At 52.9% G+C, this 14,216-nt stretch overlaps 1 protein-coding gene across 1 annotated transcript; it reads right to left on the bottom strand.

Moving 5' to 3' along the window:
* Nucleotides 1-481: 481 nt before the first annotated feature.
* Nucleotides 482-8,822, bottom strand: WBP2 (WW domain binding protein 2). Its single transcript, XM_004374143.2, has 8 exons — nucleotides 8,581-8,822; nucleotides 6,197-6,305; nucleotides 4,952-5,087; nucleotides 3,968-4,060; nucleotides 3,007-3,141; nucleotides 2,683-2,805; nucleotides 1,891-1,967; nucleotides 482-1,781 (listed from the first exon to the last, which is right to left on the bottom strand). Exons 1-8 carry the CDS (start codon nucleotides 8,637-8,639, stop codon nucleotides 1,728-1,730), a joined length of 786 nt encoding a protein of 261 aa, XP_004374200.1. The 5' UTR covers nucleotides 8,640-8,822; the 3' UTR covers nucleotides 482-1,727.
* Between the last annotated feature and the right edge of the window lie 5,394 nt (nucleotides 8,823-14,216).

Below are 14,216 nucleotides of genomic sequence, written 5' to 3'. Positions count from 1 at the left end.
GCCTTCAAACGCCGTTGTCGGAGGTTTAGCCAAACCCAAGAGCTTCTGAGCGGGCCGCCCAGAAGGAAGGGGCAGGAGGTGGTGCTGCCTCATCCCTCCTGAGAGGGCGGCTTGGCTCTGAACGGACAGGAAATGGACACTTTAGAACCTTCCCAGGCACCCACGACCCGCTGACACTGAGCCCAGGCCTCTCTTCAGGCCTATGCCTGGGGGTCCTGGCCTCCCCTGCCCCCAGGCACTGAGGTTCACGAGGGTACACGCTGCTCGGTGGCCAGCACTCAAGTCCCGACATGCCCCGGAGGGTGTCAGCTGCCACCTCCTGAGACTCCTGGGGCCCCACTTCCATGAGTGAAGCTAGTACAGCAGCCAGGGCACAGGAACTCCTACCAAGGCCAGGCCTTGCCTCCAACGGCCTCCCGCCCAGGAACTTCCTGGGCTCTGCAGCAGCCCTTGCTTGAGCCAGGTCCCGCGGACTCTGGGTGTGGCCTGGTTGCCTAGCAACTTCTGTGGAAATGGAGGCAGGAGAGGGCCGGGAGAGGAGAGGCGAGGCCTTAGCCAAGTGGCGACCAGATGGGCCTGAGAACAAGGGACTCTCACGTGGGAGGGAGCGGCCCTAAGCCTCCCCCCACCCTCAGGAGCCAGACAGCTCTTCTCCCACCACACAGAGCCAGGTAGTCGTTACTCCATTTTTACTACTTCACATTTTCAGCAAACAGATCAAGGTGCAAACAGGGTTTTATTTCACATTAATATATTAACTAGATTCTTGTCAAATAAATAGGGAGTTCTCTTTAAATAACCACCTTCTCACTTCAGGGCCAGTCCAGGAGCGAATGAGAGCATATTTTAGTGCATCGGGGGCATATTACCAACCAGGCAGGAAGCGCAAAGGGAAGGGGCCCTTCTCCCAGCCCCCGGGCAGCCCCGGGGACATGATGGGATGGACATGCCCTCTCCAGTTCCAGTCCGAGAAGCCCCTTCTAGAGGAAAAGAAGTGTGAAAAGGCAAGGGAAACAAATTCCAGAAACACGCGCAGGGAAGCAGAGGGGCTTTCTCTCAGCCACCGTGGCCTTGGCCTGATGCCACCCAAGCCCTGGCAGCCCACGTTAAAGTCACATAGAGGTGGCAACAGAATGACCAAGGACAGGAAAGGGAAAGGAAGGCCGTGTGACCGGGGCTGGGGCTGGGCCTGGGCCAGGAATGGAATGTGGACCGACATCTGGGCGGGACTGTGGCCTCCCACCGCCAGGGCTAGGCCAGCGCAGGGAATGTGGGTGGGCCTGGCAGGGGCCCCTTGGCGGAAGGGGCTGGACTCTCTTCCAGGCCTGGTCTGTCAAGCTCAGGGGGTTAGAGGCAGCTGATACACAGTGGCTACCAAGACAAGAGACTGGACTGCAGTGGAGGAGGTGGCCAGAGTCCCTCCCTGGGGAGAAGCTACTTGAGGGAAACAGGAACAAGGGGGACACCCGAGCTCCTGAGGCAAGTCCCAGAGATGGAGAGGGAAGCTCAGCGGACAGTGCCCATGGGCTCTGAGCTAGTGTAGGAAACTGGGAAGCACCTCTCCAGACAAGGGTCCCTCCCTCCCACCAATGCTAGTTCCTGCTTGCTGTTTATCATCCAACCTGGAAGAACAAGGTCCTCCCCACACCTCCCCAGCCCCCAACTTGGCCCCAGTGGAGGGGCAGGAAGGAGCAATGAGCGGTGGGAGGCAGTGCAGCATCAGGGGTCTACTGGGTCTTCTTGTCTTCGGGGGGGTAGTAGGGAGGTGGTGGAGGCTGGTTCTGAAAAAGAAAAAAAGATCAGAAGGTTCACAGCGGTCTTCCCTGCCTTTAGGTCCCAGTAAACCGTGGCAGAGGGGCTGGCCCGGGCTGTGCCACGCTGCGCGCTCACCGTGGGCATGTAGACGTTGTGTGGGTTGCCTGGGTTGTAGTAGGCGCTGGCAGCTGCTTCTGCAGCCTTGGCTTCTGCTGCACGAGAGCAAACACACATGCACAGTGAGCCCAGGCGACAAGCCCTTCTCCTCTTCCAACTTCCCACCGAGCTCAGCCCAGGGTGGAAGGGTCAGCCCTGACCCACCAATAACAACAGCAGTGTGCAGAGCGCTCACCACGCGCTAGGCAGTGACCTTTCCTGCCCCTGTGTGTCTCCCCCTCACCTAGTCCTCACCACGATCCTATGGGGTCCTAATGTTAACCACCAGTCTGCTCTGATTCAGTGGCAACCCCATGCGTCAGAGTAGAACTGTGCTCCAGACGGTTTTCAATGGCTGATTTTTCAGAAACAGACTGCCAAGCCTTTCTTCCAAGGCACCTGTGAGTGGACTCGAACCTCCAACTTTTTGGTTAGCAGCTGAGAGTTAACCATCTGCACCCCTCAGGGACTCTAATAACTGTTACTACCTGTTTATAGATAAGAAAACAGATATAGTGGGGAGGCATTCCTGGCCAGCTAAGGGATGGAGTGGGGACTGGACTCCACCCCTTCACCACCAGGCCGCAACATGGCCTCTTCTGATCGGAAGTGTCCTATCCCTGAGCTTAAGGAAGTTCCTAAGTCCAGAGCTCACTCATCCTGTGGGGCTCCAGCCAGCCTGCTGCCATGCTCTGAGGTCCTGTACGTGCCCATGGGAGAAGGCCGGTCCCGGAAGACTGCTAGCAGGAGCCAGCACCCCAGGGGCCTTACCTGCAGGAGTGGAAGGGACGTCAGGGCCGCTGACTGGGGGCTCCATGGGCCCAGGATAGGGCGGTGGCGGGGGCTGCATGTACCCCATGGCCCCGTCCATCATGGGAGGTCCTGGATAGAACTCTGCTTGGCAAGAGAGCGACAGGGACCCAGTGAGCACCCTGGCCCCGCTCCCTGGGGAAGGCTGCCCATGGAGTCCTCCGAGGCCTGGCCAGCTCCTTAGTTATTCCTGCAGCAGGTCGAAGAGCAAGTCTCCCTTGGCAACCCCCTGGCCTGGGTGGGGGTGGTTAGTGGGTGGGTGGGGGGTTAGCAAAGGACACTCACCAGGTGGGGGCGGTGGATAGGGGTAGCCAGGAGGGCAGGGGTACATTCCATTGGCGACGGGCGGGGGAAAGACATAAGCCCCGCTGGGCATGTAAGAGTACCCATAGGCTCCGTGGGGGGCTTCACCTCGGGAGGCTATAAGCACAAGGGGAGAGAGACGTGAGCGTCACCTGCCTAGATGGCTGGGGGGAGGGCGGCCTCATCACTTGCTGAGGAAGTTGCAGGTCCAGAAATGTGCACAGCAGATGCCCCTCCGCAACCCCCACCTGAGTTGGCTGCGGGAAGGGATGACGTAAGGGACAAAGGGGTCCAGGGCAGGGGTGGAGGGTGGGGAGAGGGATCCAGGGCAGGGGTGGAGGGTGGAGAGAGGGGTCCAGTGCAGGGGAGGAGGGTGGAGAGAGGGGTCCAAGGCAGGGGAGGAGGGTGGAGAGAGGGGTCCAGGGCAGGGGTGGAGGGTGGAGGGAGGGGTCCAGGGCAGGGGTGGAGGGTGGAGAGAGGGGTCCAGGGAAGGGGTGGAGGGTGAACAGACAGGTCCAGGGCAGGGGTAGAGGACGGACAGAGGGGAGGACCGCGGACGGTAAAGGAGTAGCTGGGTGAGGGGCGGGGCGAGGCGAGGGTGTCTACTGAACACAGCACTCGGCAATTTATAAAGTGCACGTTTAGTAGTTGGGTTTTTTGTTTGTTTGTGCAAAGTCCTGTTAAAATGTCCTCACGTCCGAACAGCTTTGTCAAAATGCCATAAACCTGCGCTGGGGCGGGCTGGGGAGCAGTACTTGAGGGAGAGGACAGGGTCGATGCCAACTATAGGCTTCCTGCCAACTCTCAGCCCCAGTCAGCCCAGGAACCGAGCTCTTCAGTGCTTAAATAACGAAACAAAGAATCAACAAGCTCAAACAAATAAGGAAAACAAACCCCATGCATTCAGGGTGTTCTCGGTCCCTAATCTTCAGAGCCTTAATACCTTGAGACGCCACCTGTAGCATTCGCTGTCCAAACTCAATGGCGCCCCCTGCTGTAAAGGTCAACTTGTAGGAGGCAGAGCCTTCCCAGCCACCTGAGAAGGGAAGAGTGAACAAACAGCTCGGAAAAAGAAAGCAGGTTATGTCCGGAGAGATGGCTATTAGCCTCTATAGGCCCCCATTCAACATCTGGAGGCTTCCAGGAAAAGGCTGGCTAAACAGCAGGTGAAATCTGATCGGGACTTCTCCCGTCCCCTTGCTGCTCCAGGCCTGCCGCCCACGTGCCTGCGGGATCCTTCCGAACAGGGGCTGGACCTCCCACCCCCACCCCGGGAAGCACGCTTGGACTTTGGATCTAACATCAAGGGGATTTCTCAGCACCTTCTACACAGCAACTGGCAGGTTCACACGGACAGGTACCCGCAGCAACAGCTGACGCTCCAGCTCAGAGCAGACCTCTCAGCCTGGAGGTCTGCGGGGGCCTCTGGCCCTTCCAACCTGGCTGCGGCCCAAGGGAGACCATGAGCTCCTCAACAGCAAGGCTTGGCCCAGCTGGTGTGGGGGAGGCGAGTTCAACGCAGAGGTCTCAGGCGCCTGCAGAGGTGCCCTGCTTGTCACAAAGGGGCAGCTCCCTTTCCCTGCTCTAACAAAAGGCCCCTCCCAAGAACGGGATCCAGCTCCTTCCACGTACCCAGGAGGACAATAAGCCCTTGTGCTTAGTTGTCAGTTTTTCTGCTGATTTACTGTCTGCAAGGTGATGGGAGCCGCCATCCTTAATGCCAGCATTCCCCAGCTCTCGGCACCAAAACCTGCCTCTGCTGACCAGCTGGCAGCCCACGTGGAGGTCTTGGGAGTAAATACAGATCTAGGACGAGGTCAAGGCTAGAGTGGCAAGGGTCCACACAGGACAGCTCGAGGCAGCAGTCAGAACCCCTGGAGTACCTCTCAGGGAGCCCCGCCTGGGTCCCTGAGTTCTCGTCACCCACCTCCTGCTTCAGCCTTCACGGTCCCCTTGATGTAGTTTGCACCAAACACAGGCTGCTTGATCTCACAGTCCTTCATCAGATAAAAGGGCATCATGAAGGACCGCATGGCATCCTTCCCCTTGGACAGAAAAATGACCTGCAGGGAAAGAGGACAAGGCTGTCACTGACTGGACCCGAGCCCGTTCCGCAGTCACTTCCTGTCTGCTTCCTGTGTGTGATGAGTCGGTTCCTGTGCCAGAGGCGCCCTGGCCAGGGTCTAGCAGCCCCAGAGCTCCAGATGCTCCTGAAAGCAGAGGGCCTTCCGTGCAGTCTAGCTGCAGAAAAATGTGTCACGTGTAGCCATCGCTGTGAAAAAGAGAGACTGTTCTGTGATTTCAGTGGCGATGAGGAGGTGGTGGAGGTGGTGCCTGAGCAAAGGGGCCTGCAGAGTTCGGGGAAGAGCAGGCAGGGGTGAAGCCCGGATTCCTGAAGAGGAGGTGGGCCTTTAGCCTGAGCTTCACAGAACTGAGATCTGTGGAGCGGCAGGGTGGTGTCAGATCCCGGGAGGCGGGGCTGCCTTCCCCCAGCATGCCACTCTGTCCCAACAGCAGTAGAGGCACCCACCCCTTGCTCGGTGTAACACATGTTATAACCATGGCTACAATGTGCAAGTGAAGATGCCAACTCAAACCCCCAGAGATGGGGTTTTGTGACACCCCACTCCCTGCTTCCCTCCTTCAACGTCTTTAAGTCTATCTCTTGGGGAGCTACAGGTGTATTCTCTGGAAACCTCTCAGAGCTCGAGTGGGTAACTCTCTGCCCCCTAGGCAAGGCCCCGCTGTAGCCTGACACTTCTCACTCTGTGGGTTTGCTGGGCTCTGCCCAGTCCAAAGGCTGTGGCCACAATGCTGGGTCCTGCTTGCACGTTTGTCACTCTGAGTGTGCCCAGAGGTCCCACCAGCTACTCTGACAGAAACTGACATCATAAAGCCTCTCGACTCCAGGCCTAGGTCATGCCAGCGGCCGCACACAACGACACAGAGACTTTACAGCAGCAGCTCTGGAATCTGCATGGATCCACTGCCCAGAGGCCAGGTCAGCTGCACAAGGAGGCTGGTGGTTCTCAAATCCGGGTGCATGGGACCGCGAAACACAGAGCAAGAGTTCAGAGGCCACTCAACCCACGAGGCCGAGGCAGACCCGAGACTCCCATCTGCCTCCAACGGCAACAAGCCTCAAAACCAACTGTCCCTCTGTGTGACTCACCCGGTATGGGGTCAGGTAGACGGTGCCCTTCTTGGTCCCTTTGAAGGCCTCAGGCATGTTTCTCATGTCATTGAACGTAACTTCCACATGGTCATAGGACATCAGGATGCTGTGACAAGAGGGGACAAGCCGTGATGAGACTACATGGAGACAGGATCTGGACCCCGGGGACTCACCCCTCCAGGTGAGCTGTTGCCGATTAGCAGTTGGCCGGCACCTCCTCTCGTATGAATGGAGGAAACTGTTAATACAGCCACTGATGAGATGCGTGAGCTGGGGTTCTGCAGAATTCTCCTAATGCCCACTTACACAGCCCTCACATGAGCAGCGCAGTGGGGGAGCTACAAGGCTCTGGAGATGCCACAGTCCCTCCAGAGGCAGGATGGATTATCTGGGTTAACGATTCTATTTTGTGATATGTGTTCTGTTCCATTTCTTGTTTTGTTTTTATGTCTATATATAAAAATTCTACGACGTGACTTTACAACTTACAAAAAGGCTTCCTTCAGGGTTCCTTCAAACTTGAGGTTCTTAACCTGGGTCCACCGGGACTAGATTGTGGAGCCCTTGAAATGATCGTGTATGTTCACTGTTCTGGGAGGGTCCATCACTCTCATCACCCTCAAAAGGGTTCACGACTTGAAGGTAAGATTCACTGTTTTAAACATCAGAGTCCCTGGGTGGTGCAAATGGTTAACATGCTCAGTTGCTAACCAAAGGTTGAAGGTTCAAGACCACCCAGAGGTGCCTCGGAAGAAATGCCTGGTGATCTACTGAAAAATCAGCCACTGAAAACCCTATGGAGCCCAGTTCTACTGTGACACAGAACCAACTCAGTGGTAACCTGTTTGGTTTATTTTAAACATTGGCTTTAAACTTCAGTCACTGTACACACAATTTTTTTTTTTTTCAGAAATGAGGCTGAAGAATTTTCTAAAGCAAGGCACACCCTACTTTAATAGTCATGGAGCCCAGCCAGATAGGAGAACTAGCAGAATACATTTTTGTCTCAGCACTAAGTCCTGCCGAGAGAGAAAGAAAAACAGTCCCAGGAGATGTTCCCAAAGGTGACCGCCCAGAGCCAGGAGCTGGCTGCACACAGACAGGTTACAAACCAGTGAGCAGTGTGAGGATGCTGATTACAAAACAAAAAGGTCAAGTTCACATGGCTCCACTGTCTCCTCCCTCCTCCCAAATACCATAACATTCTTGACTGGGGAGGGGAGACAAGTGGATAAGAGAACTGGTCATAGAAAAGAAAAGCACAGCTCATAGAAATTACCAGAAACAGGCTGGGCATCAGATCCTGGGTAGGTTAATATGGAGGGGAAGTCAGAATTCTGAGGCTCAAGTTCATCCAAGCTGTCTCCTCTGACTCATCAAGCACTCCTGGGTGACAGGTCCCAGACTGGGTGCTGGCCCTGACTCCATCGTGTCTCCTGTGGGGACTCAGGTTCCTAAGCTCCTTCTGACACCAAGAAGCCCTCCATTGTTTCAAATGAGGGCTGGCTGGCCCAATTCTCAACGGCCAAGGATTGAGAGGAGAGACAGCCATCCCCACCTTGAAGGAGAGGAAGAATGGATTGGGTAGGGATGTAGAAAGAACCTTGGAGTTGGAGATCTCTGGTCAATGGGCATTCAAGACTAAGTGGCAAGGGACCAACCTTTACAAGGACCGGCACCGTGCCAGGAACCGTCAGACACTAGACAAAGGTTATCTAGCAACTTCACATTTAGAGCCTCGGCTTCTCTGTAAACTTCTAGCAATTTCACATTCAGAGCCTCGGCTTCTCTGTAAACTGAGCAGTTCCGGAACATACTGGAAGACCGTATACCGTGTAGTTAAGGCTATTGACTCTGGGGTCAGGACTGACTGCCTGGAATCCCATCTCTGTTACTTACAGGTCTGTGATCTCGCGCAAGTTATTTACCCTCTCTGTACCTTAGCTCCCCTACCTGTAAAATGTGTATAATAGTATCTGCCGCACTATCACGTATTAAATCGGGTAGAACAGACGCAGTGCTCGACACGTAGTAATGTAGTGAACGCCCGATAAATGACAATTACGTTTGTCTAAGGCTCTTCCCAGCTCTTATTAAAGTCATCGACTCTGGGAAGGGGGCTCAAGAACCACCCGAGGTCCACCTCTCCTCGAACCCCCTCCCCTTCCCAGCTCCCTACCCCACCCGCAGCTGAACGAAACATCCCGGCCCCTCCCCCACGACCCACCCACCTCCCTCCAGCCCCGCCCCAAGCCGTTACCCTCCCCTCCCGCCGCACCCCAGCAGGGCCCCCTCCTTATGGGTTTATTCCCCGCCGCCCGCCGCCCACTCCATCGACGCCCTCCCTTCAGTCCTCCAGGATTCTTCCGCTGTGTTTTCACCTCTCGGTGTTGTTGACGATCACTCCGCCGCCCTCCGAGTGATTCTTGTTGAGCGCCATAGTCTCGGAAAGTGGTCCCGAGACTCGCAATGCAGCGCGCTTGCGCTCCTCTTTGGCCCGCCCCCAGTGGCGTCGATCGTATTTGAGTCAGCCAATCATAGGTCTTGCGCGGAGGCCGGGCCAACCACCTGATCCCTAGCGTCACGTGGCAATGGTTTACTCCCTCTTCCCTCTCCCTCCTACTTCCGCCTGCATCACAAACAAGGTGAAGACTACAAGTCCCAGGAAGCAATGCTCCAGCAACCTCGGCCTCTCCCTATGCTAATGAAAGGATGCATTCTGGAACTTGTAGTCTCCCAGATAAGCGCCCTGAATTGGCTAAACCTAACCCTGTGTCAGAAACCCTGGTGACATAGTGGTTAAGAGCTACAGCTGCTAACCAGAGGGTCGGCAGTTCGAATCCACCTAGGCGCTCCTTGTAAACCCTATGGGGCAGTTCTACTCTGTCTTATACGGTCGCCGTGAGTTGGAATCGACTCCAGGGCAACAGGAATCCTGTGTCGGAACCGACTTGATGGCGCCTAACAACAACCCTGTGAAGGAGCCTTGGTGGCTCTGTGCGTAAAGCGCTTGGCTGCTAACCGGTTTGACGGCGGTTGGAACCCACCAGTAGTTTAGCGGGAGAAAGATTTGGCAGTTGGCTTCCTAAAGATTAGAGCCTTGGAAACCCTGCGGGGCAGTTCTATTCTGTCCCATAGGGTCACTGTAAGTCGGAATGGACCCTATGCAAGGGGTTTGATTTTTGGTTTTGAAGCCTATGCACTCCCCACCCCTACCCTCAATGAGAACCCATTGCCATCGAGTGGATTCCGACTTATAGCAACCCTATAGGACAGAGTAGAACTGCCCCATAGGGTTTCCAAGGAGCGGCTGGTGGATTTGAACTGCTGACCTTTTGGTTAGCAGTCAATCTCTCTGGCTCCTCATAGGGAACTAACTCTAATGGTCCTGGACGGATATTAATGAAGCCCCCACTCACGGAATGGGGACTGTAATGTAAACATGGAGTGCGGAGTGCTGAAGAGTCACTTAATGGGGCACTTTCATTCACTGAATGTACACTTACTGAGTACTTACTGTGACTGGGAGTCCATGGGGGCTGCAAATGGTTAACTTGCTCTCAGTTGCTAACTGGAAGTTTGGCGTTTCGAGTCCACCCATAGGCACCTCAAAAGAAAGGCCTGGCAATCTACTTCCAAAAGATCAGCCCCTGAAAACCGTATGGAACCCAGTTCTGCTCTTACACACATGGGGTCTGCATGAGTCGGAACAGACTCCAGGCAACTGATTTTACTGTGTGACTATGTTCCCGGACTCGTGTAGCCGCTAGGGTCTCTCCGGTGGGCTTGCTGGCTGGTTGGCAGAAAAGAAAGGGTCAGAAAAACTGTCATTCCTTTAATCAAACCAAACACAGACCCCCTGAGGTCGTAGGTGGGAAGGGGAGGCTGGCTCCGGCGACCCGACCAGATTACCCCCTCCAGATCGGCTGTTGCGTTGGGAGCGCGCCAATCTCGCCGCCGCCTCCACCACGGCTGGCCTCGCGGTGGCGCTGCTCCCTCAGAATGCTCTGGCTTTGCATTCCGGCCCCGCCCTGTAGGGTCCAGGCTGAAAGATTTAGACTCCGAATAACTGAATGAGAGACCGGCAGCCAGATAGTGTGGTTTACAAACCAGGGCTGACTCATTTCAGCGTGTGACCCAGCACTGGGCGGCCTCCACCGGGCAGGCTTCGCTATCTAAACTCCTCTTCTCCGGAAGTGGATCTTTGAGGGGGAAGGTGGGGGCTTCTGTCCCCATGTAGGCTTCTGGTCTATCATTAATCTTAACGGATCAGAGTTTTATTTTAAGCAGACAGCAGCTTTCCGGACACATCGTGACCGACCTCGTGATCCACCTGTGTGGCTGTTTTAGTGAGATTTCATAGATGTAGGATGGGAAAACCCACCTCACTAGAAAAGATCGTGAAACAGACAACAGCCTTGTGATGTCTTGTGCAAGATCAAGTTGATCATGAGGACAAGTGCAATTAATTAAGGATGGACATGATGAAATCTGCCCCATCTGGTTAGATTCATTTCGGCACATGCAATCTGTGCAGGGGTTGAAAAGAACTAAGTCTAACTCTAGGTGGAGACCTAGAAAGATTAATAAGGTCTATTAAGTACCGAATGGTGCATAAATATGCTTCCATTCATATAAAAAATAGAAGCTATGCAAACGGTAAGGAGCCCTGGTGGCGAAGTGGTGAGGCATTTGGCTTGGCTGGTGATTTGAACCCACCAGCTGCTCCATGGGAGGAAGAAGTGACAACATGCGTCTGTGAAGATTTACAGCCTTGGAAGCCCTATGGGGCAGTTCTACTCTGACCTGTAGGGTCGTTATGAGTCGAAGTTGACTTGGTGGCAACTTTTTTTTTTTTTTAAATTAATGTAAGCAGTTAATGCCCTTGGTTACTAACTGAAAGGTTGGGAGTTTGAGTTCACCCAGAGGCACCTCAGTAGAAAAATCAGCCATTAAAAACCATATGGAGCCCAGTTCCACTCTGACACACATGGGGTCTCCATGATTCAGAATCACCTGGACAATAACTGGTTTTATATGTACGTATGTGTATTTTATATGTATAGACATGTATGTATACGTATATATATGGAGCTCTGCTGACACAAGTGGTTAAGAGCTACAGCTGCTAACCAAAAGGTCGGCAGTTTGAATCCACCAGCCACTGCTTGGAAACCCTATGGGGCAGTTCTACTCTGTCCTGTAGGGTTACTATGAGTCAGAATTGACTCAATGGCCTTTGGTTTGGTTTTATGTAATAAATATATATTTAATTTCTGGAAATATCCACCAGCAAATATTTGTGGCATTATCCCTATGAGGCATGGGTCCGGCAATCTGGGGTGGGCTGGTGACCCAGTTGGAGCCCTGGTGGTGAAGTGGCTAAGAGCTTGGCTGCTAACCAAAAGGTCGACAGTTCGAATCCACCAGCCGCTCCTTGGAAACCCTACGGGGCAGTTCTACTCTGTCCTGTAGGGTTGCTGTGAGTCAGAATTGACTTGACAGCAACAAGTTTGGGTCTTTTTTTTTGGTTGTGTGACCCAATTTGCATTATATACTCTTTGGCATTGTTTGTTTATTTTTACTATGTATATTTTTAAATCATAATAAATTTCATAAAGAAAGAGAACATCTACCCAGCAATGGGTCTGCAAGAATGTCTGCCCTAAGGATCATAAAAAGGAAGGTGGGGACAATAGTCCAGCCCCACCCTTGCCCCTTTGCCAAACTAGGTTGGAGGCAGAGGCCACTCTAGGTTTGGTGGGGCCTAAAGCTTATACTATTTCGGAAGCCCTCTGTAAGAAACAAATAAATGACAAATACACAGTACCTGTGGCCACACCAAGGCCTCCTGACAGGAGTGGAAATGTGATGAAGAGGAAGTGAGAGTGGAAAGAGATAGCAGGCTTAACAGATTCCAGCTAAAATGTCTGAATTTGCAAATTTTATAAAACCAGGTAAGCGTGTAAGCAGTTTGCTACGGCTGCTCCCAGGCCTTGGGTGGGGCCTGTTGTTTCCAGCACCCACGCTGAAGGGCTCAGAGATAGTTCACTGCTAAACCAAGTCAGCAGTGACAGCCTCTCTCTGGGCCTGGACCTTAGAACTCTGACCCCTCCTGCCTTCTATCCTACACAGCGTCTCACAGCCCCTGCCTATTTCTCAACCAAAAAAAATTCAAACCCGTTGCTAATGAGTCAATTCCAACTCATAGTGACCCTATAGGACAGAGTAGAACTTCCCCCTAGGGCTTCCAAGGAGTGGCTGGTGGATTCAAACTGCCCACGTTTTGGTTAGCAGCCATAGCACTTAACCACTACGTCACCAGGGTTTCCAAGGCTGTTATGTTTACAGAAGCAGACTGCCACATCTTTCTCTTTCAGAGTGGCTGGTGGTTTGAACTGCCAACCTTTTCGTTAGCAGCCAAGCACTTAACCACTGCACCACCAGGGCTCCTGAACCCCTTGCCATCAAGTCAATTCTGATTCATAGCGACCCGATATGATGATGATGAGAGATGATGAGCCTATTTCCAGTAACGGTCATCTATTTTCATGGTACGGTGGAAGAAAGGCCTGGTGATCTGCTTTGATGAAGATTACGGCCAAATAACAAAGCTTATTCAGAAAATGTTCTGCATCCTAATTTGGTGAGTGGCACTGGGGTCTTAAAAGCTTGCAAGTGGCCATCTAAGATGCATCAGTTGGTCCCAACCACCTGGAGTAAAGGAGAATGAAGAACACCAAAGACACAAGGTAAGTATTAGCCCAAGAGACAGAAAGGGCCGCATAAACCAGAGACTTCATCAGCCTGAGACCAGAAGAACTAGATGGTGCCCGGCTACCACTAATGACTGCCCTGACAGGGAACACAACAGAGAGTCCCTGATGGAGCAGGAGAAAGGTGGGGTGCAGAACTCAAATTCTAGTAAGAAGACCAGACTTAATGGTCTGGCTGAGACTGGAGGAACCCCAGAAAGCATGGCCTCTGGATTCTCTATAGCCCAGAAACAAAACAATTTCCAAGGCCAACTCTTCAGACAGGGATTGGACGGGACTGTGGGACGTAAAGTGATACTTGTGAGGAGTGTGCCTCTTAGTCAAGTAGATACAAGAGACTAAATGGGAAGCTTCTGTCTGGAGGTGAGATGGGAAGGCAGAGAGGGTTAGGAGATGGTTGAATGGACTTGGGGAATAAGGGCTGGAAAGGAGGGGTGTGCTGTCGCAGTATAGGGGAAGCAATTAGGGTCACATAACAATGTATGCATAAATTTTTGTATGGGAGATTAACCTGAAATGTAAACTTCATTTAAACTACAACAATAAAAAAAAATTAAAAAAAAAAAGATTACAGCCGAGAAAACCCTATGGAGAGTTTCATTCTGTAACATGGGGGGTTGTCATGAGTCGGAATTGACTTGGCAGCCACTAACAACATAATTGCCTATTTTTGCCCCTGTGCTTAGAATGGGTACAGGTGTGCTTGAGATATGGCTCCCCTCACTCCCAGGACAACCAGTGGAACCCCTGAGTCAGCCACCTCCTGAGCCCAAGAAGCTTCATCTCTTTGCCCACATGAGCCAAACAAATGTCATGCTCTGTGCTGAACAAATCCCATTTTCTGTGTGTGCCATGATGTTAAAACGGCTGAGGGGCAGTTAACCAGATGGGGGCCTTTGAGTCTTTTTTTTTTTTAACCTTACCCGCAGCAAGAAACACATTTTCTATCAAGACCCAGCACACACATATGTATGAGTGAAGCAGAGAGAGTAAAAACCTGTCTGGGGCTGAAAGAGAAAAAAAGCCGCCTTGCATTAATCAGGCTGGGAGGAAAGACACGGATAAACCCTCAGCAAAGATCACAGGAAACAATGTTTCTCCCGAGGTCACACAGCAGCTACCATGGCATAATGACCCCTTCTTTGAGCAAGGCCTGCTTTCTTACCCTTAGACCCACTTTGCAATTTTGGACTGATACTGGTAATGCCAGGTACAGCACCCAGTCCCTATTAAACTCACTG

The sequence above is a fragment of the Trichechus manatus genome, unplaced genomic scaffold (genome assembly GCF_000243295.1).
Source record: "Trichechus manatus latirostris isolate Lorelei unplaced genomic scaffold, TriManLat1.0 scaffold00028, whole genome shotgun sequence".
NCBI lineage: Eukaryota > Metazoa > Chordata > Mammalia > Sirenia > Trichechidae > Trichechus > Trichechus manatus.
This window is presented reverse-complemented; position numbering and strand designations above follow the sequence as displayed.

What these genes read in the sequence shown, in the direction of transcription:
- WBP2 (XM_004374143.2), bottom strand. Translation starts at nt 8,639, where the DNA reads ATGGCGCTCAACAAGAATCACTCGGAGGGCGGCGGAGTGATCGTCAAC. An exon ending in GCTACAGGTGGCGTCTCAAG is followed by an intron (nt 3,142 to 3,967) that starts GTATTAAGGCTC and finishes TTGTGCTTATAG; the next exon opens with CCTCCCGAGGTGAAGCCCCC. An exon ending in ACAACGTCTACATGCCCACG is followed by an intron (nt 1,782 to 1,890) that starts GTGAGCGCGCAG and finishes TTTCTTTTTCAG; the next exon opens with AACCAGCCTCCACCACCTCC.